Source organism: Hypoxylon trugodes (assembly GCF_022578975.1).
Source record: "Hypoxylon trugodes strain CBS 135444 unplaced genomic scaffold F4822scaffold_2, whole genome shotgun sequence".
Taxonomy (NCBI): Eukaryota; Fungi; Ascomycota; class Sordariomycetes; order Xylariales; family Hypoxylaceae; genus Hypoxylon; species Hypoxylon trugodes.
In genome coordinates, this window is record NW_026250017.1 from 1886166 (window position 1) to 1908829 (window position 22664).

The 22664-nt window shown below is 47.5% G+C and overlaps 9 protein-coding genes across 9 annotated transcripts; 6 read left to right on the forward strand and 3 right to left on the reverse strand.

Annotated features, from left to right (window-relative positions):
• Positions 1-2391: 2391 nt before the first annotated feature.
• On the forward strand, positions 2392-2718 carry F4822DRAFT_425497 (uncharacterized protein; the record flags this gene model as incomplete). The annotated part of the gene is made up of 2 exons (XM_051460340.1): positions 2392-2412; positions 2485-2718. The coding sequence occupies 2 exons, from the start codon at positions 2392-2394 to the stop codon at positions 2716-2718; spliced, it is 255 nt and encodes an 84-aa protein (XP_051318062.1).
• A 367-nt stretch (positions 2719-3085) lies between these two features.
• F4822DRAFT_436205 (DNA repair protein) lies at positions 3086-5956 on the reverse strand (the record flags this gene model as incomplete). Its single annotated transcript, XM_051462287.1, has 2 exons — positions 3086-5848; positions 5909-5956. 2 exons carry the CDS (start codon positions 5954-5956, stop codon positions 3086-3088), a joined length of 2811 nt encoding a protein of 936 aa, XP_051318063.1.
• Positions 5957-6513: 557 nt separating this feature from the next.
• F4822DRAFT_123668 (uncharacterized protein) lies at positions 6514-7332 on the forward strand. The gene is made up of 3 exons (XM_051452616.1): positions 6514-6646; positions 6722-6920; positions 7009-7332. The coding sequence occupies exons 1-2, from the start codon at positions 6620-6622 to the stop codon at positions 6905-6907; spliced, it is 213 nt and encodes a 70-aa protein (XP_051318064.1). The 5' UTR covers positions 6514-6619; the 3' UTR covers positions 6908-6920; positions 7009-7332.
• An 847-nt stretch (positions 7333-8179) lies between these two features.
• On the forward strand, positions 8180-11042 carry F4822DRAFT_123566 (uncharacterized protein). Its single transcript, XM_051452615.1, has 3 exons — positions 8180-8616; positions 8690-10430; positions 10490-11042. Exons 1-3 carry the CDS (start codon positions 8407-8409, stop codon positions 10516-10518), a joined length of 1980 nt encoding a protein of 659 aa, XP_051318065.1. The 5' UTR covers positions 8180-8406; the 3' UTR covers positions 10519-11042.
• An 807-nt stretch (positions 11043-11849) lies between these two features.
• F4822DRAFT_425501 (uncharacterized protein) lies at positions 11850-12763 on the reverse strand (the record flags this gene model as incomplete). The annotated part of the gene is made up of 3 exons (XM_051460341.1): positions 11850-12223; positions 12354-12432; positions 12743-12763. 3 exons carry the CDS (start codon positions 12761-12763, stop codon positions 11850-11852), a joined length of 474 nt encoding a protein of 157 aa, XP_051318066.1.
• Positions 12764-12918: 155 nt separating this feature from the next.
• On the forward strand, positions 12919-14642 carry F4822DRAFT_390411 (uncharacterized protein). Its single transcript, XM_051457055.1, has 2 exons — positions 12919-14337; positions 14460-14642. The coding sequence occupies exon 1, from the start codon at positions 13466-13468 to the stop codon at positions 14291-14293; it is 828 nt and encodes a 275-aa protein (XP_051318067.1). The 5' UTR covers positions 12919-13465; the 3' UTR covers positions 14294-14337; positions 14460-14642.
• F4822DRAFT_390415 (uncharacterized protein) lies at positions 14643-16320 on the forward strand. The gene is made up of 2 exons (XM_051457056.1): positions 14643-14868; positions 15006-16320. The coding sequence occupies exons 1-2, from the start codon at positions 14797-14799 to the stop codon at positions 16074-16076; spliced, it is 1143 nt and encodes a 380-aa protein (XP_051318068.1). The 5' UTR covers positions 14643-14796; the 3' UTR covers positions 16077-16320.
• On the reverse strand, positions 16310-17532 carry F4822DRAFT_390417 (NAD(P)-binding protein). The gene has a single exon (XM_051457057.1). It carries the CDS (start codon positions 17287-17289, stop codon positions 16453-16455), a length of 837 nt encoding a protein of 278 aa, XP_051318069.1. The 5' UTR covers positions 17290-17532; the 3' UTR covers positions 16310-16452.
• A 1862-nt stretch (positions 17533-19394) lies between these two features.
• F4822DRAFT_390425 (uncharacterized protein) lies at positions 19395-22510 on the forward strand. The gene is made up of 2 exons (XM_051457058.1): positions 19395-19417; positions 19477-22510. The coding sequence occupies exon 2, from the start codon at positions 19572-19574 to the stop codon at positions 22152-22154; it is 2583 nt and encodes an 860-aa protein (XP_051318070.1). The 5' UTR covers positions 19395-19417; positions 19477-19571; the 3' UTR covers positions 22155-22510.
• Positions 22511-22664: the final 154 nt, after the last annotated feature.

Below are 22664 nucleotides of genomic sequence, written 5' to 3' on the forward strand. Positions count from 1 at the left end.
TTCCTCATAAGCGAGAACACCCATGATAATTGGCATGATCGAAATGGGTCTCGGGAGAGGCGCAGTAATACAAACCGTCTCCCGTAGCGGTCCGCATGATCGGAACAAGACTCTGGTATTGTGTCGCCATCCTCCACAGGAAAAGAGCAGAATCCACCCAAAACCAGGAACACTTCGTCCAACCTTTTCTCAAACCTATCCACGCGACGTCGTCACATCGGGACAACAAGAAGCATCTCCAAGAGATAGCAGAAAAATAGTCTCCATTGAAGAAGGGGGCCGGCAGCGCAACAACAACGGACGTCATCACGGTAAGCGAGTCTGGGGGGAAAGTCGATCAACAGCAAGATCTACTACCGAGAACCGGAGGGTTCGAATCGGGAAACCATGTGGACGGAATTCCGCGCACGCGGACTCGAGCTTTCGACATAAATGGAATCGCGTCGTCGTCGGCAGCAACAGCACGCAACACAGCTGCAAGAGACTGTCTTCATCGCTTGTCTCGATCGGAGGAGTCGTTGTACAACCAAGGACAGAGTATCGTCAAGCGCGGACCGGCGAGGTAAAGGGGTCGAGGCGTTAGGGTATCCCATGCGAGTGAGCAGAGGACGCCGAGAGTACGATTAAATATTCGACGGTATCGAGCCCGTTCACATCAAGTAATCGGAATATGCGGCAAGCGATCTACCTCGAGACAATGACTTGTCGATCAAGGGGCGCATCGCTACAAATATGGTTGGCCAATGACCGCGACCGACGGGATGCGATTCACACTCTGGCATGAAAAGAGGAGACATTAATGAAAAATATCTACAACCCAATCCATCCCACCAGGGGGGGAAACCTCGCCTAGCGGGAGGCAGCAACTTGCCCGATCTCACCGAGAGATAGGGGGTGAAGCCGCGTGCCCGGGGAAACACATGAGGAAGAAGAAAACGAGAGGAAAGTTATTGAATTGGGTCCCTTCGAGTTTATGTATTGTCTTAGTGTATTGTAGCGCAATTTTACATTAAACTAAGGCAGCAAGGGGGGCATCGGGGCATCGTGTACTACAGGATCAAGCCTGTTTTCTATCACTTTTAACTCCATCCTATAGGTTACCTAGGTTAGGTAGACATATGTTAACGATGAGGCTTGTGCGCCGCGTCCACGTACTTGGTACCTTTTATGAACGCGCTGGAATCGGTATACCCCCTTGTCAAGTTTGCATTATCATTGGGTGTTGTGATGATGATGGTGATAGGGTAGTTGGATTCGGGTGCGCCAACACGAGGGAAATCCATTCGTATCCAGCTGATGAAATATCGGGAATCTTCTCGCTCATTGGGCAAAACTAGGAAAAGAAATGCAAGCAAGGGGTTCAAGGTCACATTAGCCGCATCTCACCTATCGTACGTCATCCCGCGCATCGAGTCGCCGAGCCATTCCATTCTAAGTAGAATTAAACAGGTTTTCGGCATCATACAAAGATACCCGCGATTCGAGTACCTCAAGCCTCATTAATGACACCTAGCCCCGCTCGCTGTGGCGCTTTATTTTCCTATTTAGGAAGGATACTAAGACGAAAAGAATAAAGCCACACATCTATGACAGCATCATCTTTTCCTATCTATCTACTTTTCTAAATCTTGAGTTAAGCCCTACCGGAGCTTTTACACCGGTCCAATTCATCAGACGCCCAATTACAGCATGGTCGAATTAGGAAATCTGATTCTACCTAGAAATGCAGATTCGAGGGATTGCCTTTCTAACTTTTAGATCACGATGACGGAAATAAATCGAGTGGGGCCCTCCCTGCGACGCCGTTGTGACGTCAATTCCTTTTGATTCATAACCATCCACGGGGGGCAACTGAGCTATCAGAGACAGATCTTCCATGCACGTAATCATTATCTGGGATTGGCAGAAAACCAACTAGTATTTTCGTGTCTATATGTCGTAGGTAGGTCAGTTATCGTGCCGTGACCCGAGAAATTGTCCATGTTACTTTAAGGTATAATATCGCTGATATTGTACTGGCGGGTTATAAGTCGCCGTAAGAGGGCGCGCTTCGAACAATGATCTCATTGGGCCCTGCTTGTAACTCTATGACCTAACTATTCTGTATTTTCTTCTCGGGTTTCGAAATGCAGATTTCCTTGGCTGAAAGGTCTAAGTCATAGCTTGCCATCCTCTATCAATATCCATACAACATGCATGACTCAGCCTGTATAAAAGCACCGTCGCTTCCGCTGTGACTAGATTAACACTAAAACTTCAGAACAATATCTCTAATATCCAACCAAAAGCAGGTACAAACTCTAACCAGCTACTACTATCACAACTATCCAACATCCACAAACAAACAGTATACCTTAACAACACACCTATCAACCTACCTCAACCACCAAAATGGGTGCTGTAGTATCTTGCGTAAGTCCAAATCCCCTTCTCCTACCTCACCATGCAAGCGAATAGTTGAAACTAACCAACCTCAAACAATAGATCGAGTCCATCTTCCGAACCATCGGGAACGTCATCATGGCCATCGTGACTGGCATAGGCAGCATCCTGCAAGCCATCATCAGCGGCATCGTCACATTCTTCGGCATCATTGTATCCTTCCTAACTTGCGGATACTGCGGCCGACATCGCTCAACGCGTACGACGGGTACGACGACGGGAACACGGCGCGGTTGGGGTCGGCGCCGCCATGGAGTCACCACGAGTCGTATCTAGGTGATCTAGTCTCTGACTCGTCGGTGGGATGAGAGGAGGAAGAAGAGAGGAGATATGGGACAAACGATGATACTTGGTTAGCCGATGTGATTAGTTGGAGCGTTGGTTTGGTTGCGTTGAAGATGATGCCGGGCTTTCGAGAGTCATCACGAAACGAACATTACGATACCCCCTTTTTCGAAGTATTTATTTTAATACTTCACACATCTGTTTTCCCGGACATGATACGTATGATATGGAACGATGGAATGGCTATGGTACCTTTGCAGATAGAGGAATAATACCTTTCAATTATTCCACACCACCGTGTTATACCTGATATTTCCAATGTTATTGTGATTGTAATCCCTTCCGCTCACATGCATATTTAATCATCTATATCTATTAGATTTCGATTAAAAAATCCATGTACCTGCCTGGTTGCTTCTTTTCCGATAAGAGGCTCTAATTCCTCCTGGCTCATATTCGCTACCTCTCGAATATTTTCCGTCGCTAGTGTCAGATTCTTCAAGTTCTTTGGCGTAATACCTGGCACAACTCCCAACATTTCGTGGGGTTCCTGATTAAATACTTGGTCCTCGGCCTTCATATCCTTGTCTAGGCCTGCTCGAACCGCGACAACGGGATCCGGCTCCTCTTGCTGTGTTTTTAGCCCTTCGAAAATCTCAGCTGTCTGGTAAGGGCTACTGCTCCAAATAATTCTTAGCTTTGGGAATGCGAGCGTGAGAAGTACAATTTTAGACTGTAGATCCGAAGGCACCTCATTGGGATTGACCGACTTGAGGTTGCCCGATAGGTCTGCGAATGGTTCAAGTGTGAATGACTTGTTCTGATCGAATTCGATTAGCAGCACTGGGTTCTTGTAGTGCTGGAACATCGTTTCGGCTTGGGTGTAAAGTCTGCCATCCTTAAATGAGCTGATCAGATCGCTAATAGATTTACGCTCGATACAAATATTGGGTGATAGAACGTAGTCCCCAACTGTTAACATGCACGGTATGACGATCATGTTGCGTCCGTGAAGGAGAGATGGGAGTGATGAACGGAATTCTCGAACATCAACTACAACCCTTGGAGGTTGTGCCGTAGCCGCCAACCGGCCGCCACCGGCTATTCGAGTGTTAACTGTCCTCAAGAAGGCTTCTTGGGGGTCTTCAACCCCATGGGAATCGACCGTCATAACGACGGACATACTAGCGCGCTCTTTTATGAGCTTAGTGAACGCGTCTTTCTCTCGTCGGACGGTAGCAAGATATCGTTGCTCCTCCACCGACCCACCATAAAACATAAAATATACACGGACATTTCTATCGTTATGCGAAGACCGATAGACTTCTATTCGGCGTATAAATGCGGCGTCTGGCTCGTACATGATGATATAACGAGGTTTAACCTCCTCGAGAACATGTTCGTCTTGATCGCCCTCGTAGGCATGTACCACAACTAAATCCTGCATTTCATAGAGCTCATAGTAATCATCCATATCTTCTAGAGGATCAGCTATGATGTCCACTTTCTGATTTGCTTCCTCTTCTGTGATTTGCATTTCGTCCATGAGCTCGGCAACTTCGTTAGGTTTCTCAAAATATTGCGCCACGCTTCCGTTGGCTGTCCTTCCGGGTGCTGTACCGACGGTGCCGCCTCCGCGTACTCGCCGTCTTTTATTTGCTGGCGCCTTTCCTTTGTAGCCGCCTTGAGCTAGTCGCGGATCGACTGCCCCTTCAAGGGCTTTCTGGTTTTCGGCGAGAAGGGCGTTACTAACTTGCGCAAATTCCCTTTTCCAATTGAGATAATTCCGGAGTCTCCTTCTCATCATGAATGAACCAGAGGGTTTATGCTCTTCCTTACCCTGCTTCGCGTCACTATCGACCTTTGGTTCAACGTGCATTGTTTGCAGGTAATCTCGAAGTTGGCGGGTCGTCGCAGTATCAGAACACATGATGAGGATAGTTCCATTAGAATCATCTCTCATCGGGGGTTCGAAATAAAGATCCCTGTCAATCTCTTCTAGAATTTCCGCAAGAAGAGCCCACTTGGGTTGTTCTTCTAGCACTGGACGGAGTGACTCTATTGAAGATTTCGCAGTAGCCTTGGCGTTGCTGGCGTATACCCTCCGCTTGGCGGTATCAAATATTGTATGGGCGGCGTCGAGGAATAGCCATGGAGACTGAGATTGCCTCGTAGATCCCGGTTGTGGAGAATGAGCAGCATGAATGGTATCTAGATGCTGCAAGAAAGACACGCAATCTAGGGCGAGTACTGAATGTAGAAGACTGCGGAGAACTGTCAAATCGCTGACAATTTGTTTGGTTTTCCAGCTGACTCTGTGCCAATTTGGATCTAATTGTCGCCGAACCATCACATCGAAATTCTTCAATAACGCGCTGTCAAGATTCCAATCGTCCATCTCTAACCCCGTATTAGCCTTTTTCAATTCGTGGATGCTGACCTCAACGCATTCCATGATGGCCGTCTGAATTTCTCTCATAGCATCTGTCATAGGGACTTCTAACTCTATAACCTCTGCTTTCTTCTTGCCCTCGAGCGAGCTGGCAACCGTCATATGGAATCGAGGCCACAAAGAAGCTTTTCGGAGGAATAAGTTCCTCATCATTGTAGCTAGTGGAGAAAAACCAATAGTGAAGGGATCCGGATTATCGGAGAATGCTTTGAGAAACCCAGTTTTATTCTTCTGGCGGTATACTCGGAGAATGAAAGCCTCAAGAGAAGTCGCTATTACTTTGTCCGCGTGCAAAACAATTAAACCGGTGATAGTCTCTGGGTTCAGAAGGCTTGTCAATAGATCGACAACCAGAATCCGGGAAGTAATGCTGTATATTCCGCCTTTTGTATACATCTTCTCCCTAGCTCCGACACTGGTGAAGTCCGTGTTTACTACTGTCAGACCCCTCGCCTTGGGAGCCATGCTGATAGCAGCGGACTCGGCAAGAGCTTCTCCAATCCAAGCATTTTCCCTCTCTTCAGCGCCTACCACTATTACCAAATTATTTCCGGCGGCATCGTAGCTATGTAGTAAGTTGGTGATAAGACGCATGAGGCCGAGGCCCTTGGCAATAACGACGAGTTCATCTTCGGCACGGAGTTCTTGGAAGAGGTGTTGTTGGTATTCCTGGTGAGTTGAAGTTAGTAAGTTATAAACCTTTACTACAAAGTCAAGAAGTAGTCATACAAGAGGTAGTGATAGCTTCACCGGTTGGGGAGCATTGTTTGTAGACATGCGGGGCACGTCTTTCGGTAGAGGGAGAGACGCGACGAGAGGGCTTCATGGGTTATCGTGCATATTCGTTTAGGGAAGCATCGTATTCGTTCCAGGGATGAACGTTGTGCGTAGGTACTGGTACTGTACAATCAATCAATCTCATGTAAGGTGGTGGATTAGGTAAATACGTAGTACATAATTGTGTACGCGTTGTTGGTGAATGAGTGAAAGAATTGGGAGGAAGATCGAATAGGCATCAACTAATTCGAAGCTAAATATGACTTAAGGCATGCGACACATTACAATCGCGCCTGCAGATCCGGGGTTCCAAGGTTCTAAAGTTCTTAAGGTTCCAGGCAAAATCAAATCGCCCACTTGCCGCCACTGCGACGCCGGGTCATGGGCAATAGCGGATCACCGATTTAAGGTACTGTACCTAGTAGTAGTTCTAGAAGGTCTAGTCTTTTAGATACGTCATCACTTATTGGAAAACGTGACACCACTTAGAATCTGGGAATGCTGAATGTATTTCTTAATTTGTATATAAAAGCGGCATTGAAGGTCTTATCAAAAAGATAGCCTTCTCCCTTCTTCGACCTTATAACTAAAAAAGTACTTTGAGATACATCATACCATCAAAATAAGCAAAACTCCAGAATTATCAACATCAAACCGCCCAAAATGCCCGAGACCTTCCCCTCTGCTCAGGTATGACCTATCTATATATTAAGTACTCCCTTGCAGACAATGAATACGTTTAGCTGATTTATTTGTCACTTATAGACCGGCTCCATTGATGCCAACTCCCAGCCAAAGTCTGCGAGCGAGGCAGCTCAGCCTCAAGGAGCAAAGCAGTTCGCATTCGCAGCTCATCAGGCACACCCGGGTCCCGCCGTTCCTCAAAGCATGCCAGAGCAAGAAGGCACCAAAGAAGAACGACAGGCCAAGGCCAAGGAGTTAAACAAATAGATTTGTTGAAGATGCGCGCCGAGTGTTGGATTATGGCTTAGTACAGTCTTACTACATACAAGCAGGATGGGATAATCCTGCAACGAAATCAAAGTTTTGAGACTCACTGGATAGATGCACCTCGAAATGTAATGATAGGCATGATGATAATAAATAAGGAATATGTTATCTGATACTTCAAATAACTTGACTGCCTGACAATAGGTAGCGAATTAATGAATTGAAGTTGCCTAAGAATGAAACAAGCCATCAAGTCTCAGCGGCAACATACGGATGCATGTACATCAATCGATTCTTGTATGATGTGTGTGTAGGATGACGTACGTACCGTTGTGGCGTAGCCTTAGTACCTAGTATTCATCGCTACATGGTACCGACATTATACTATATGTACGTGTATGTGGGCAATTTAGGCATGACATACTACATCAGGGTCTTTGATGTTACATTTGTTTAAGTGAAATAGGAATGAATTAGGAATATTCTCGGCTTATTGCAGGATACCGACTCACCGAGTATTTCAAAAATTGGGTTGACCGCTTTCCCGAGGAAGGTGATTGTTTAATGAAATTGAGATGAGCATTATGGACAACCCGAATGTTCTTTTTGGGGGGGCGGGGCGTCCCGAATACTTTCAAATCCTAGGTACCGTGGGCAGTTATCCAGGTATAGTGGGGTTTGTCCAAGTTTAGAATAGAACATTGAACCTTAAACCCACATGTACATTGTCCTATGTAAATTACGAATGAAATACATTGAAGCTTAAAGATGGCGGTGCAAAGTGTGGTTAGAAAAGAGTATCCATTTGATTCCATTGGTTGGAGGGTCTGGGGGGTTTTCTCTTGTCAGCGATGATGTCGGGCGGGTTTTTCGCAGCGTATCAAGAAGGATACATCCTTCATAACTTACGAAACAAGTCTCCGAAATTACTACAACAAACAGTAGCTTTGGTGTAAAAGAGAACAACGTATGAATGTTCCTTACCAAACAGAGGAAAAAAAAGATTATACGAAACGAATAAATCTTTTTTTCCCTACTACTCATTCTCTAAATTTTTCTCTTCCCAGGCTGCAATATTGTAACCGATATTTCTCTTCCTATAATAGGATCAGCTGGATCTGCCTCTTGAATTTTTGGCTGCCTCTTAGTCAACCTCTTTTCGACCTCCCAACCAACCAACTAGCCAACCAGCCGCCCGCTAATTTCGACATAACCGCCAATCGACCGCAACTCTACAATCTATTCGGCTGCAATACTGCGAACAACCGCGTACGCTACAACCGCACATTCGTTCGGCGTAGACATACATTTTCGAATCAATACGACAGAATAGTACCGATAAATCACGATCGTATTCTTTAATTCAATGGTCACCTAGTAGTATCTACGTGTAGGCAATTTAGGTGCATCAGGCTGGAGATAGCGACCGACTCCCTATACTTCCCTCCCTCTCCGTACCTCCCCTTAATACATCACACGACCTCATTCGAACCGTCACCATGCCGTCCATTCTCAGCGAAGAGGACAAGGAAACCGTTAGACGAGTGGTGCCCAAACAAACGAACAAAATCCATGCTGTAGCTGTTGCGAAATTATACGTCGCATATCCAAACCCTGCGAAATGGACCTACACCGGCTTGCAAGGAGCTATCGTGCTCTCCAACGATCTAGTAGGAAACACATATTGGTTGAAATTAGTTGATGTATCTGTAAGTTGACCTGCTCGGCTAGCATGCTAACGTATGCGTATGTTTTTGTATAACAAGTTCTAACAATATGTAGCCTGCTGGTCGAGCTGTTATATGGGACCAGGAAATATTCGAAAACTGGTCTTACAACCAGGACCGAACCTTCTTCCATACCTTCGAGCTCGAGGACTGCTTAGCGGGCTTATCCTTCGTCGACGAAAAGGAAGCTAAACAATTTAAGAAGAAGATGGACGAGCGAGAGAAAAATGCTTCTAAGGCCACAAGAAATACACCCTTTGGCGGAGCTACGCAACAGCCTGTTAAGACTGGATTCTTTGGGAGCATTTTTGGAGGACATAGACATTCCTCAGCTCCTACACCACCCGAATCACCTCGAAACGGCCTCCCACATTCCCACTCGCACGAGAGAACACCTTCAGGAAACGGCAATGGTTTCCACAAACCACCATCCAGGTTTGCCAAGCTAGAGGCATATGATCCAAACTGGCGAGAAAACTTCGGAAATTTCCTTTCGGAACAAGGGCTCACAGACGAGTTCATAAGAGAGAACCAGGACTTCATCGTCGAATTTTTGAAAGAACAAGGCGGCGCGATACCTAGTAACGGAAGTACAGCTACTGCGCCAACTCCGGCACCGCCGCCGCCGCCGCCGCCTCCGTCTAATACCTCAGTGACTAACGGACTTAGTAGCCACAGTCATAGTCATGGGCGAGCACCTCCCCCCCCTCCTCCTCCACCCGTTGGAGGGATGCGCTCAACATCGGAAAGCGTGTCAACATCAGGCTCCCGACGTGGTGCTCCTCCACCTCCGCCCGCGCCTCGCAGATCTGGCAAAACAGAACTTGTACATAGAGAGCCAACACCGCCGCAAGAACCGGTTCCGCCACGACCACGATTCAACGCTCCACCACCACTACCCGACGCTGGCAGATATGCTAATGCCGAATCCGCACCTCGAGCTCCGCCCGGACCGGCGCCTCCTCCGAGACCACCGAAGACCCCTATGGAAGAGCAACAGGAAGAGAAACCTGCTGGGCATAAATTCGGCGTACCTCCCGCTTTTACTGGTCAAAGGCTAAATAACGCACCTCCGCCAACACCGGCTAGAGGCCCGGTACCTCCTCCGCCGCCAAGGGAACAGCCTCAGGCAATACCTCCGGCTCCTCCAGCTCCGCCAGCACCCCCGGGTCTGCCACCCAAACTGCCTGGTACGAGTGCACCGCCGCCGCCTCCCGCAGCTTCTCGACCTATTCCAGCACCTCCCCCAAGGGGTATGCCCCCGCCACCACTACCTGCGTCGAGCGCACCGACAGCACCGACCATACCGGCGCCACCCCCGTTACCTCAATCTTCTGCGCCGCCGCCGCCTCCACCTCTACCTGGTACTGGAGCTGGCGCACCTCCACCCCCTCCACCACCACCGCCACCTCCTGGCGGTGCAGGAATCCCGCCTCCGCCTCCCCCACCTCCTCCACCTGGTGCCGGAATACCAGCACCGCCGCCCCCTCCGCCTCCCAACCGCGACTCGGGTTATTCTTCCGGGGTACCAGCCCCAGCTGCGCCATCTGGAGATCCCGGACGTTCCGCGATGTTGGACGGTATCCGGGGAGCTGGAGGAATTGGGTCCCTCAAGAAGGTGGATAGGAGTCAAATTAGAGATAGGAGCGCGGCCACAGTTGGTGGAGGATCGGATACGGGACCGCATGGTAGTGGATTGCCGCCCGCAGGAGTTGCCCCTGGAGGAGCTGGTGGTAACATGGCTGATGCGCTTGCTGCTGCTCTGCGGAGACGGAAGGAGAGAGTTCGTGATAGCGGTAAGTTTTTAATCACCCTAACACTCATATTGATGATTTCAATACTAACATCTCGGAAGATGATGAGAAGAGTGATGACGAGTGGTAGAACCGCATCCACAAAATTCATTCAATAAGATGAGGGCCAAGTTGGGCCGATATTAGGATACGTTTAAGCATGAGTACCTACTCAATATGGACTCTCAAATGGGGTTCTATTGGAAGAGAAGAACGCTACGAGACACCGCGGGACAATTCACGACAAACTCAACGGATTATGAATGTATTCGATTCGGAACGAAACTCCCACAGGCAATTGCCTCGATTTTTCTTCACAACGATCGCATCCGCCTACCTACCTACCTAATTATTAGTCTGCTATACTCCAAAAAGACGGGCTCCCACAAGATATATACATATATCTACGTTATGTAATACTCTATTAAGTGCGCAAATCGGTTAGCGGGTAATTATGCTCCTATTAGCTATACCCATGCCACCAGAACCGACTATTGCGCCTATATGATCGAAGGGCCAGATCCGTCGCATTACCGAGAAAGAGAAAGGGAGGTGAATGAATACTATGTGGGGCAGAGATTAAGTGTAGGACCTGTCATCATCACCATCGTCCGGTGTGCCGATGTCCCGGGGAGCCGGAAACGAACAAAACGACAGAATGAAGGATTTATATATAGAATATGGCTTGCTCGAGCAACACATCGGACGGACAGATGGGGGTCTGGCTATTAGGAACCTAAATAGCATGATCGCTAGGGTCACTTGAGTTGGGAAACCTAGGCTTGGAGTAGTTTTGGAATAGAAGAGTTAGAATTGGTAAATTCAATCAATTATAAATTTTCAAGAGTACGTGTTGTGAATCATTCGTGGAAGCATTATTAATTCGAAATTCACGCGTGAAAATATTGCTGAGAAAAGAGGCATGTTTGTATTGAAAACCAGTAGCAACATGATTACCACCTATAAGATAGTTGCCATGCCCATGAAAGCATCATTACGAATTATCATGCCGTTGTTCCCCAGGAGTATTTTTCTCCCATATCCCTTCGTCTTGAGCATCATGCTAAAAACCAACGAGACCCGGGCTAACTGCGAAAAAGAAAAAAAGAAAAAAGGAAGTAGAAATGAATCAGATCGTCTAAGTTGTCGATGCTGCTAAACAGCAATGGGTTACGGCGTCTCTCCCACCGTATACCCTGCCGCTTGCTTGCCGAAAACGCACCGCCCAGCTGTCGTGGAACCCAGACCTCAAAAGAGATAATGTTCAAGATATGGGTTTGAGAGAGAAGACAGGCATTTTACCCTGGTCCTAGGGCCACCACAAGGAAAGATTGATGTACGGAGTGATGAAACGAAAAGACCAGGTGAGCGATGTTTTTCCCAATTGTCCCCCGAAAGATAGAGGGAAGATGTTGGGGTAGATCAAATGTCGTCGATGTCGACTTCCTTGCCACCGGCACCACCAGCCTCGTCAGACTCGGAGTCGCGGTCTTCGTCGAATTCGAAGCCACATTCTCCCTCGTCGCCAGGGCCGTATGTGTCGGTCTCGTTGATCTTGGCGCTTTCGGGCAGCTCGCCGTAAGCCTTGAGGGAGCGAGCCTCGTCGGCTGAGTACTTCAGGATGACATCACCCTTTTCGTCTTGATAATCTCGAAGACTGAGTAGAATAATGTCGCCGTTGTTGATCCACACCTTCTTGCGCAGCTTGCCACGGATGTGGGCTAGACGTTTTGCGCCGTCGAAGCACTGTGCCTCGAGGCGACCGTTGCCGAGCATCTTGACTACCTGGGCATATTCTATTGGATATATTTATCAGCTTATTTGTTGTGCGATTTCTTCTTTTCTATGTATACAGGGATGTATTCGGTTCGATTCGAACGAATTTTGGCGACGAAGGGGGAGATTGTGGGGGGCTTGAGGACGTACCTTGTCCTTCTTCCTTGAAGGTCAACTCGCGCTTTTCGTTGTCGTTCTCGTTCTTTCCACGACGACGATTCTTACCTCCCTATTTACCACGATGTTAGTCACTGCTTAGAATGATAGATGCGACAACGTAAAACATAATCGGCTCGTGAGATGGACCCAATCCATAGATGCCCCTCAAGGGCGCGGTATACATCTTACGCCACGAGAACATTCTGATGATACCCATTAAATCCCCCCAAAATCCGGGTTACATGAAATCATCGCATTGCCCCAGAGCCGGAGTCCATACACTGATTATACACGAAGGGGGAAAGGCTGAGTGAAAAAAAAAAAAAAAAAAGGAAAATAGGACCTGTGGAGGGGTAAATTTCGAAACACCGCGCACATACCTTTCCCTTATTCTTAGGCATATTGATAGAAAACTAGATTCTTTTCTAGCGATAAAATGGTTTCCGGGATTCGGTTTATTTAGAAATCGGCGATTATAGCCGTAAAAAGGGGGTTGATAAGTGTTTTGTAGTTTGTTGACTTATTGTCGTTGTTGTTGTTTAGGAGAGGAAAATTGGTAGTGACGAGGGGCACTTAAATACCATGACAGAAAATCGTCAGATCAGCGAGTGAGTAATGGCGGGGGGCGGCTTTGGGCTCTGGCTTTGTGGCTGTCTGTCCCACTTAGCGTTCTTTTTCGGAGATGGTGGGGCTAGCTGCTTCAATGTTTCTATTGAAAAGTATCGTACGGCAGTTTTGATTGGCCGCTGTACAGCAAAATAAGCGTATCTCAGCTTAAGTACCCACTAGGATTAAGCTACTCTGATTCTTGATGAAATCATTTCTTAGGCCAAAGTACCTCAAGACTAGGGAGTACTTTTAGAGTCATCCTTCAATATTCCATGGTATCAATCGGTTTCACTCGAAATTTTCACAAGGTTTAATAAACGAAACGACATAAAGTTCAGGGACCAAACTAAAATAATCAAATAGTTTATGTATATTTTCTACTCAATTTCTCACATACAACCAACAGCACTTTGTCCTCGTTTCTACACCAATCAAAACTATGAGTTATTTGATAGCTCATCATCAATCCAACGGTGTCCAGTCGAGGTAATATCATGTCAAGCTTAATCCTCGGCCGGCACCTAGGATTGCTACGATTTAAGTACCATATCCCTCCTACATATATCCTTCGGCGGTGCATAAGTACGCAGTACGCGTCACGGAATGGAGGGGCCGTTGGATTCATTGGAGGTCTAAACGAATATCAGATACATCCAGGCCCTCATATCGATGCTTTTTGTAAAAAACACAATATCCTACTGCCTTTTTCTACGACCCCCCTGAAAGGATGGAAGCAAGGAGAAAATATATGCAAGCTGCGCGTTCACGCATCGGAGTATCATTGTATGGATGGCTTCTCAATGAAGTATCTCGACAAGGAAGAGCACCCGTTCACCAAATCCGTCTTGAACATGTACCTTAACAAGGCTAAAGAACCTCTTTGGTTTAAAGCAGTGTCTTTTCCCAACGCCTCACCTTTTCCATGCAGAGCTGCGGCCATGAGGATCAAACATGCATTCTATGATGCATTAGCTGATCGTGGATACGATAAGCAGGGCCGGAAAATCCAGTCGGATGATTTTAATGTCATCGCATATTTATATGGCACGGTGAGAATTACTTGCGCGGACCCGAAGGCTGCTTGCAACATCAAGTTTGCTGAGCTCGTAGAGCAGGTGAAGCCGATAGTATCCACGGTTGTACAAGGACTCGGAAGAGACGAGAAGGGTTCGCTTATCGTCCAAAAGCCACGAACAGCAAAGAAATTTAGCAACAAGAACCCTAAGAACCCACAGTCGAGGCCACCAAGGAACCCATCAGGGAAGTCACCAAGCCGTCAGGAGAACAGAATAAGGCCTCCAGCTAGAAAATTTACTCGATGAATTATATCCATATGTTTTGAACTCATATTCCATCGTATGGCGATGTAAGTAAAACCAATCTAGGTGCACAGACCCACCATCGGATAGAGTCCTATGTTTTTGCTGGTTCTTATATAACGCAACATAAAAGAATGAATAGTAGGCAGTCTAATTCATATTTTGATAGTGACAACTAGATATGAGGTCATATAGACTCGTATCCATGTCAAATCTACATATATGTAGGTATTAGGAAGTAACCTTGGAAGTATGATACTGTAAATTTGCGGGGCATTAAATGTGATAACACGTCCAGTGGGAATAATTTCCTGAGACGCGAAATCGCCGCCCCAAATTTAGTTAAATTAGTGGAGGTACATAGGTACATACTTCATAATTGTACAGATTTAACTTCACTACAACTTTCTCGTCGCCGACCAAAAATAAACAACAATTCCCTAGAACTTATACGTACACATATACTGCTCAATTCGTTTCGGCAAGCGGGCGTCTCTCTATTTACAATGCTAGTTTCTCTCACCGTCGGCAAGGTCGACGCCGGCGTTACTGTTCTATTGACCCCTGATAAACGATTGGTATGTCTTCGAAAAGTTGCTCCAAGCTTGATATCTATCTGCCCAACTGTCGCAACCTCTCCCACAACTTCTCTCCACGACGAACAGTAGTCGCTTAGCATGAATCTCATACCAATACATCTAACAAGCGAATATAGATCGAATTTCCTTCTATTCTTCTACCCCCAAACATCGTCTCGGGTTCTATAGTCGATATCACCGTCGCGCGGAATAACGAGTCCGAAGCAAAAGCAGAAGCCCGCTTCTCAGCCCTCCAAGATCAGATTTTCTCCTCCTTCGGTGCTTCTCAACCTAGCACTCCCGTCCTCCGTTGCCGAAATGCCACTCAAACCTCCGTAGTCCTCGAGTGGGACCCTATCGAGCTTGCTACTGCCAACCTTATCTCCCTATCCCTTTATCGCAATGGCCAAAAGGCCGGTAACATCCCTCGACCTTTACAAATGCATAGTACCAAGATCAGTGGTCTCGCCGTCGACAACGAGTACACGTTCCACTTAGTTCTGCGCACCACCGCTGGCACCTTTGCTAGCAAACAGGTCGTTGTCCGCACTCACAAGATGACTGATTTAAGTGGTGTTACTATTACAACCGGTATTCTGCCTCCGGCCATGCGCGATGAGCTAACCAGTGCTGTCGAGCGCATCGGCGCTAAGATCGTCGATAGCGTACGTATCGACACCACGCATTTCGTCACTACTGAGGGTCGCGGCGTACCCTGGGAGAAGGCCGTCGAGATGAATATTCCTGTCGTCCGACCAGAATGGGTAGAAGCCTGTGAAAAGAACGGTCGCATTCTAGGTGTTACCAAATTTTATCTAGATGCTCTACGACCTGGTGCGCCAGGCAGCGAAGAAACGTCAAGGAATGTAGCATCTCCTAATTCAGCAACGCCACAGGCGCAAAAGGATCTTCCACAGGCACCAGCCCAACCCCAAGAGAATAAGGAAGCAGAGGCAAAGAAGGAAGAGAGTAAAGAGGAAAGCAGTGAAGAGGAAGACGATGACGAAGAGAAAGCAGGCGATGAGGAAAAAGCAAAGGCCACAGATGAACAGAAAGTAAGGCTCGACGATAGAGATGCCCAAAAAGTCGTTTTGAGGCCCGCCGAGCAACCAGAAAAGACCAGTAGCGAGGAAGAGGGTAATTCAGACGAGAAGGCACCCGAGCCTTCTCCCGGTGATGGGGCGTCTTTCCAGGATGTAGCGCTATAGACATAGTCAGGCTAGGAGGATCCATTAGCATGGTGTTTTTTCAGGGGTGCCCAAAAGAAACAAAAATACCCGGCCCGGTGATGAAATTGGTTGTTCTCCGTCTTGAGCTATGATTGATATACCTGTGTACAGTAGGAAGAAGGCCGGCGCTTCGCCGTCTCGATGTTATGTCCGTTCTAATAGATTTGGTAATTTACGATTAACTTAATGAGGATTTTATCGATTTGGCTCTTGGGAATATGAGAGGTTTTATCAAATATGAAGGCAACGGCTAATAGGATCTGCAGTATCTCAAGTCCGCAATCCAACGCTATTCAAAATACAACGTTCTCTTCGCTCAACGCAAGCCAACACCTCAGACCAACACGAACCAAATTCAAGGCAGCACTTCCTCACCTTTCCAATCCCAAAATTTCCCTCTATGCTCCGCAACCTTCCTACTCCGCACCACGTCCACCATTCTCCTTGCTGCGTACTCAGGAGTAAACAACCGATCCTCGCGTACCCGATCCCAATAGTCTTTACTCAACCCCGTACGAACTGTACCCGGATGATATGCGATAGATATAGCGCTATCCCTACAACGCATTTGTAAGTGCAGATCAAATGTCTTCGTCAAACTCGTCACTGCTGCTTTCGACGCCCGATACGTGTACCACCCGCCGAGCCTATTATCGGAGGTAGAGCCTACCCGCGCGGAGGTCGTGAGCCATGTTGCGTGAGCTGGCTCTTCGTTCCCGGAGTTAGTGAAGAGAGGTTCTAATGAAATATCGGTATTCCTTCGTGGTAGGAATTCTCCGAACCATTTCATTAACAGTAGCGGGCCAAGTACGTTGATACGCAAGGTTTCCAGGGCGTCATGATAGTTAACATCCCGCGGGCTCTTCTCGGGATGTAATAGGACGCCGGGTAATGTGAGGGCGAAGTGTAAGTGGTGTGTGAACTGTGGGAATAGCGAAGATGCCTCAGCTGCCGCGGACTCGAGAGTGGGTTCTTGTGTCACATCTAAGCGGGTGATATGGAGTCTACTAGATGCCGAGTCCAGTCTATCCCCATCACTCCCATTTGAGTCTAAGATCGACTTACGAACACCCGAGAGATCGGACCGTGCCGTCGCGAGTATCGGTGCAGTGGTTGTCCGCAGTAGGTGCCGTGTCAAAGCATGGCCAATACCACGGCTTGCCGGGGAAACTAGGATCCAGGGCTTGGACATTGACTGGTTCCAATATTGATTTAATGTTCCCCGCTTATGGCGTCCCTTGGTGTCTCGCTCGAGGCTTGAGATCGTTGATGCGGGGAAGCTATCGAAGGGATGATACCGGTTGCTTCTGACACATGAACTAGATGCGCTATCATATAAGCAGTATCTTACTATACTAATGACTAATTCAAGTAGTAGATTAGAGGAACTAGACTGGCAAATGAGTATAATTGATGTTGAGGTAGAACTAGAAAATGATTGTTGGAAATTTCAGAATGATCGTTGACTTTGATGATTCATCATTTCCAGCTTGGCCAAGCCCGCATAGAAATGTTTCAGGCCTATAGACATAGCGGTATCTTAGGCGTAATTGTTCGTGAAGACACGGCAGTTATTTACGCAAGTAAATATTAAGGTATATTCAAACCCTTAAAGAATTTTCGGGTCGCTCACGATAGACCTTACTATGGTGGCTCAGGTAAGCTGCCTCGGATTACATGATGAAAAGCTGTGAAGTGGGAGACAAGGTCCGTATTGGGAAACATTAAGGGCGTAATCTACCACTCATGCGAGTTATCTCACAGCTATATCTTCACAATTCGGACTCGAAGAGACGATTAGGAATACTAATGAGTACAATTAGAAAATTTTTGGGGATGAAACCAGGTAACCTCGGGGACTTCATAATGGCGACGTGAGACTTCGGGGATCCGAATGTTGTGCTCTCGGGTAAGATTGACAAATAGACAGCTCAGCCCATTGCTATGCTATGGTTAGACAAGGGCCAGTCCTCCTGGTCCAAGCGATTTAGAAGGCACCGAATTTTATGATAACCTTGGGAGGCGACGTATTCGGAATGTTTCCTCCAAGCCAGCAAATAATATCGCAGGTAATGTCATGACCCTCATCTAAGCTTGCCCTGTATCCCTTCCAACCATGGGGTCTGGTTCCGTAGGATCTGTAGACACTTACTATGAAAATAGCAAATATGACATACCCGACTTATTCTATATATGATATCTTGAGAAACGAACCTCAATTTGTTCGCTAGTAAAGCTAAAAAGATGTAACTGGGGACTAAAAAACAATCCCCGAGATTGGGGAATGGTTTATGTAGCAAGGGAGACTTGGGAGCGTGTAGGATCGCGAGAGAAATTTCCCACATCGCGGATTCGGGACTCTCCGGTATATGAGATACACCCAAGTAAGATGAAAACAAATAAAATACCTACCTTGGTATCTATCCCTGTGAACAACATGGGTATTATCAAAACTCTAAATCGAAGTCTTTCCGGACTGACCTGATAATGACTCGTCTGTTCACCGTGAGCAGGGAACTCGACATCTCGAAGCAACCCTTGACATTTATTCGATCAATAATTGGCATCACCTTCCTAGAGGGAGCTCTTTCGTCCTTTTAAGGTAAATTCTTGATCATATTTACTAACATGGTTGGTGAGACATTCCTGGAAATAGTCTTACCCTTGACCCAGATAGTCTTAACGGAAAAAGAAAAAGCAAATAGGATACTGTAGCAAACTACTTTCTGGTATTCGAGAATGTATCCCAAAGAATTCTCGAGTTTCTTGACATGAGGAATATGCACAAGCTGCATTGCATTTCACTAACAAGCTGTACCCCAGGTGCTCGTGTTTAAGACCACACATGGTTCGAACTTACCTACATCCTGCCGAGTCCCAGTGTCTGAACAAGGTGAATTGGATTGTCTAGCATATCCCACTTGGGCTAGCTAGTAACTCATATGCGCCGATCATAAGTTTCTCTGCCGTTATCCGCCATGCCTAACTAAGATGGCAGACGATATTGAGTTTCTCGGCTACTTGCTGAATTCTTCCTCCGTTCCTTGTTCGGCTCGTCATTTAACTGGAGCTTTTCCTCCTGTTCGTCATTCTGTCGTGTTAGCTGCTTCTACCTACCTGCTGGGTCCTGAGTTGTTCTTTTTTTACGAAGCCCTGCAAGGGGGGGTTATACAACGTGCGAAAATGTGTTGATATTTTATGGTATTTGTTACCCCTTTATGAAATCCATTTATTAAATTCTTTCGATACAATCCCATTCTACATTATTACCTTCAGACTAGAAGCCTTTACAGACGTAAATATTACCTTACATTAACGCTCTTGGTCATGTTAAGAATAGTTGAGATGGAAGATGTTAAAGCGAATGTGGGATACGTACACTGTCATCATTTCGCACATGGCAAATAGCGCCGTCGTCTTCTCGAAATAGAGTTTCTACTTTCCTGCTGTCCCCGTTTAGAAAAAGACAGAAAAATGGAGAGCGTCATGTTGGAGTCGCTCAATGTGGGCATCTTGGTGGAAAAGGAGATTGTGGTACACACAAATAGCAAGGACAGTGGAGACTTCACAGCATCTCATCCACCATCCGTCGTGTCAGTCGTTCACTCCACGTCCGACCTAAGACGTGAAACTAGAACGTCTGAACTACGGAAGACGGCCTCAACTGCATCGTCCGGGAAGATGCTTCCTCGTACTGACGTCAGTGAAAATCATCTTGACGACCTTGCCGATTTCTTTCGCTCTGCTCCTCCGCCGGGGAATCTCATGTCAATACCCGACGACGTGAGCATATCTTCGGCCGATGGGAAATGGGGTGTCTTCAAAGTCTTCCGTAAAAAGCGGAAACGCCGAAAACGCCAACCACCACTTGTCAGACTTCCAGACTCGACCGTCTCTGCTAGAACTGCTGGTGGCCACCGGTACATCGCTATATCGATCCCCGCTGATGTTTCTTTACCATACCCGGAATCTGGGTTAATGGATCCCGGACTTCATCAAGCCATCAGCGCAATATCCAACCAGACATCCAGTCATGGTGTAAAGACTTCGGGACCAGCAACTGAAGACCATGAATCGCTATCCTCGGCGTCCCTCGCGCAAAGGTCGGTGGCGCGTTCAGAAGAGGCCACCCGCTTAGCACCTCCACCAAGAAAGGTGTCTATGCTTTCAACAGTGCCATCGCAGGAAGAGTCCCCTTCCAGCAAAGGGAAAGAGCCAGATAGTAGGGGTAGGCCGGAGAGTGGTATTAGGAGCAAAGCGCCAATGAGTCCTTTGGGGTCTGTGAGGACGGCACGTGCTACCGAGCGAGGAGGCCTGGTCACTCGGACTGAGCAACAGGATATGCCATCAGAAACTGGAGATCAAGGGTCTGAAAATACCCCCCAAATCATTGAAATTCCGTCGAGGAAACGATCGGGGAAGAAACCTCAGCAGAAACAACTATCTCAAGCTAGCAATGAGCCGACTAGTGATAGCTCTGCGGCGAAGAACCGCCCAAGGTCTGCTGATAGGTCTCCCGGAACCCCGCACATTCTCTCGGCCAACCCGTTGAATGCACCGACACCACCAGTTCGAACTTCTAGTAAAAAGGCAAAAACCAGCGTATCAGTACTCAGTGAGGGTGAGAATTTCGGCAACCGATCAGTGCCGATGAGCAGAGGAGCTAGCTCTAAACGTAGCGGGAATAAGAGCGGAAATGGTCAAGGACCGCGCGGTTCATTTGCTGAAAGCCTCATGACAGAGTCCTCGCCGAAATTGTTCAAAGCTCAGACTGCTACGGCATACCAATCCGTGCCAATAGTTGTAAGACCCCCTTCACAATTGGAAGTTGAATCGCCTTTAAACCTCAACTTCCCCACGCCACCATCAAACCGAACTAGCCGCTCAGTTCAGGCAGATCTTTTGTCGCCCCCAGAAGCAGCGGAGAGGAGCAGAACTCGGAAGGACCGAGTGAAGGAGCGGAAGCAAAGAGATATGGAGAAGCTCAAGGCGCAGTTGCGTCAGATCCAGTCCCCGGCTTCACACCTCAAGCCAGAGATTCCAACCGAGCATCTTTTACCAGAGTCCCCAGTCTTAGGCAGATTCCATGAAGGACTAGGTTCAGCATCCACATCGAGACCATATCTGACAGCGAAAATGTCGGATATCGGCCCTAGCAGACCCAGCTTGCATTTAAAATCTTCATATTTGTCACCCGAAACCGTCCTAAAAAACCGCCGGGGAAGAAGTATAAGTGCGCCAGCCATGACTAGTTCCTCATCTCCCTCCCCACTAGAATCCCCATTGGCCTGGGAAGACACCACAGCATATTTCCGACGAAAAGAGCGACAAGCGGAGCGGGAAGAGAGCGAAGCAAGGAGACTGCGACACGCAGCGAAAGTGTTGGCGGAGGAGAAAGAGACCCGTGATCGGATCGCGCATCAGAAACTTATACGGCGGTATGAGAGGTTGAAGGAAAGTCGGACGAGGGATATGGAGAGGCGATTGCATCGATTGGAGAGGAATAGCGAGATGTTGATGCAGTCGATGGTGTCCCTAATGGAAACCCTTAATAAACTCTTACAGGATCGCCAGTCTCTACAGCGAAGCGCCTCGGCTTATCCGGTTACGACTTCTGCCCCGCGATCGCATGGAAAACGTCGACAGGGCTCTGGTCAAGGTCGTACTCAGTCTCTTAGATCCGCACGTAGCGATGACCGCCCGCTTCAAGCCCCCGATTCACAATCGGAGAGAGAAGAGCGTCATTATCGAGGGGATCGTCCGGCGGGGCTTCGTCTGAGTGGTGGTAGTCGACGGGGTGAATTCGAGCGAGAGCGTAATCTTAGCCAACCCGCACTCGAGGCTTTACAAGAACACTTGCAGGCTCAATCCTACCAGAGTGGTCGAGTCCCCGGCGTTTCGGGGTATGCTAGCATGAGCAACAGCAGCGATAATAATAGTGACGCTGGTAGCCTGGAGATTATGGAGCCGTTGATGCGGGAATTGCAGGGAGCGGCGAGGTTGGATGAGGAGCAAAGAACGCCTTTGACTGAGAGTGAGGTCTTTAATCTCTTCTAAGTTGGCAGTGTGGCCAATTAATACCCTCCTTTATGTTTCTTATGTTTTATTCGTCGTCGGGTTCGTGGTTGGCTGTCTTGAGTGCCCTCGTGCGTTGGGGATGGTGGACTATCGGCAGGATTGGTAATAGCATCGGGCGGGCGGTCATGGTAATACCCGGAAGAGCTAACCTGTTGGGTCGGTTGGTTTTCTTGACTGCACAGCTATCTAGGTATTAATTAGTAGAACCTTGTAATATATACACGCCTCGCGGCGTTTAAGGATAGGTAATGAAGCATCTTCCGCACTTGTACGATAAAAAAATTGGCAACGTAAATCCTTCTCAGTGACTTATAGTTGATGGTAATGGTTATTAGAGGGAGATATAGGGAAGAACAATAAATGTTGGGGGATATAGCAGAGATAAAACCACTGTGGCGTCGGGCGTTAGGATGCCTAACAGCTGTCGCATACGGTGGTCCGGTGGAACCAAATAAACAGTCAATATACTCCTACAGCGCTTGGAGACCT

Bases quoted from the DNA above. Each gene is read 5' to 3' on its own strand.
- F4822DRAFT_123566 (XM_051452615.1), top strand. From the start codon at position 8,407: ATGCCGTCCATTCTCAGCGAAGAGGACAAGGAAACCGTTAGACGAGTG. The intron at 8,617-8,689 runs GTAAGTTGACCT...AACAATATGTAG, and splicing joins TGAAATTAGTTGATGTATCT to CCTGCTGGTCGAGCTGTTAT. The intron at 10,431-10,489 runs GTAAGTTTTTAA...ACATCTCGGAAG, and splicing joins GGAGAGAGTTCGTGATAGCG to ATGATGAGAAGAGTGATGAC.
- F4822DRAFT_390425 (XM_051457058.1), top strand. From the start codon at position 19,572: ATGGAGAGCGTCATGTTGGAGTCGCTCAATGTGGGCATCTTGGTGGAA.
- F4822DRAFT_390417 (XM_051457057.1), bottom strand. From the start codon at position 17,289: ATGTCCAAGCCCTGGATCCTAGTTTCCCCGGCAAGCCGTGGTATTGGC.
- F4822DRAFT_123668 (XM_051452616.1), top strand. From the start codon at position 6,620: ATGCCCGAGACCTTCCCCTCTGCTCAG. The intron at 6,647-6,721 runs GTATGACCTATC...TGTCACTTATAG, and splicing joins AGACCTTCCCCTCTGCTCAG to ACCGGCTCCATTGATGCCAA.
- F4822DRAFT_390411 (XM_051457055.1), top strand. From the start codon at position 13,466: ATGTCAAGCTTAATCCTCGGCCGGCACCTAGGATTGCTACGATTTAAG.
- F4822DRAFT_390415 (XM_051457056.1), top strand. From the start codon at position 14,797: ATGCTAGTTTCTCTCACCGTCGGCAAGGTCGACGCCGGCGTTACTGTT. The intron at 14,869-15,005 runs GTATGTCTTCGA...AAGCGAATATAG, and splicing joins TGACCCCTGATAAACGATTG to ATCGAATTTCCTTCTATTCT.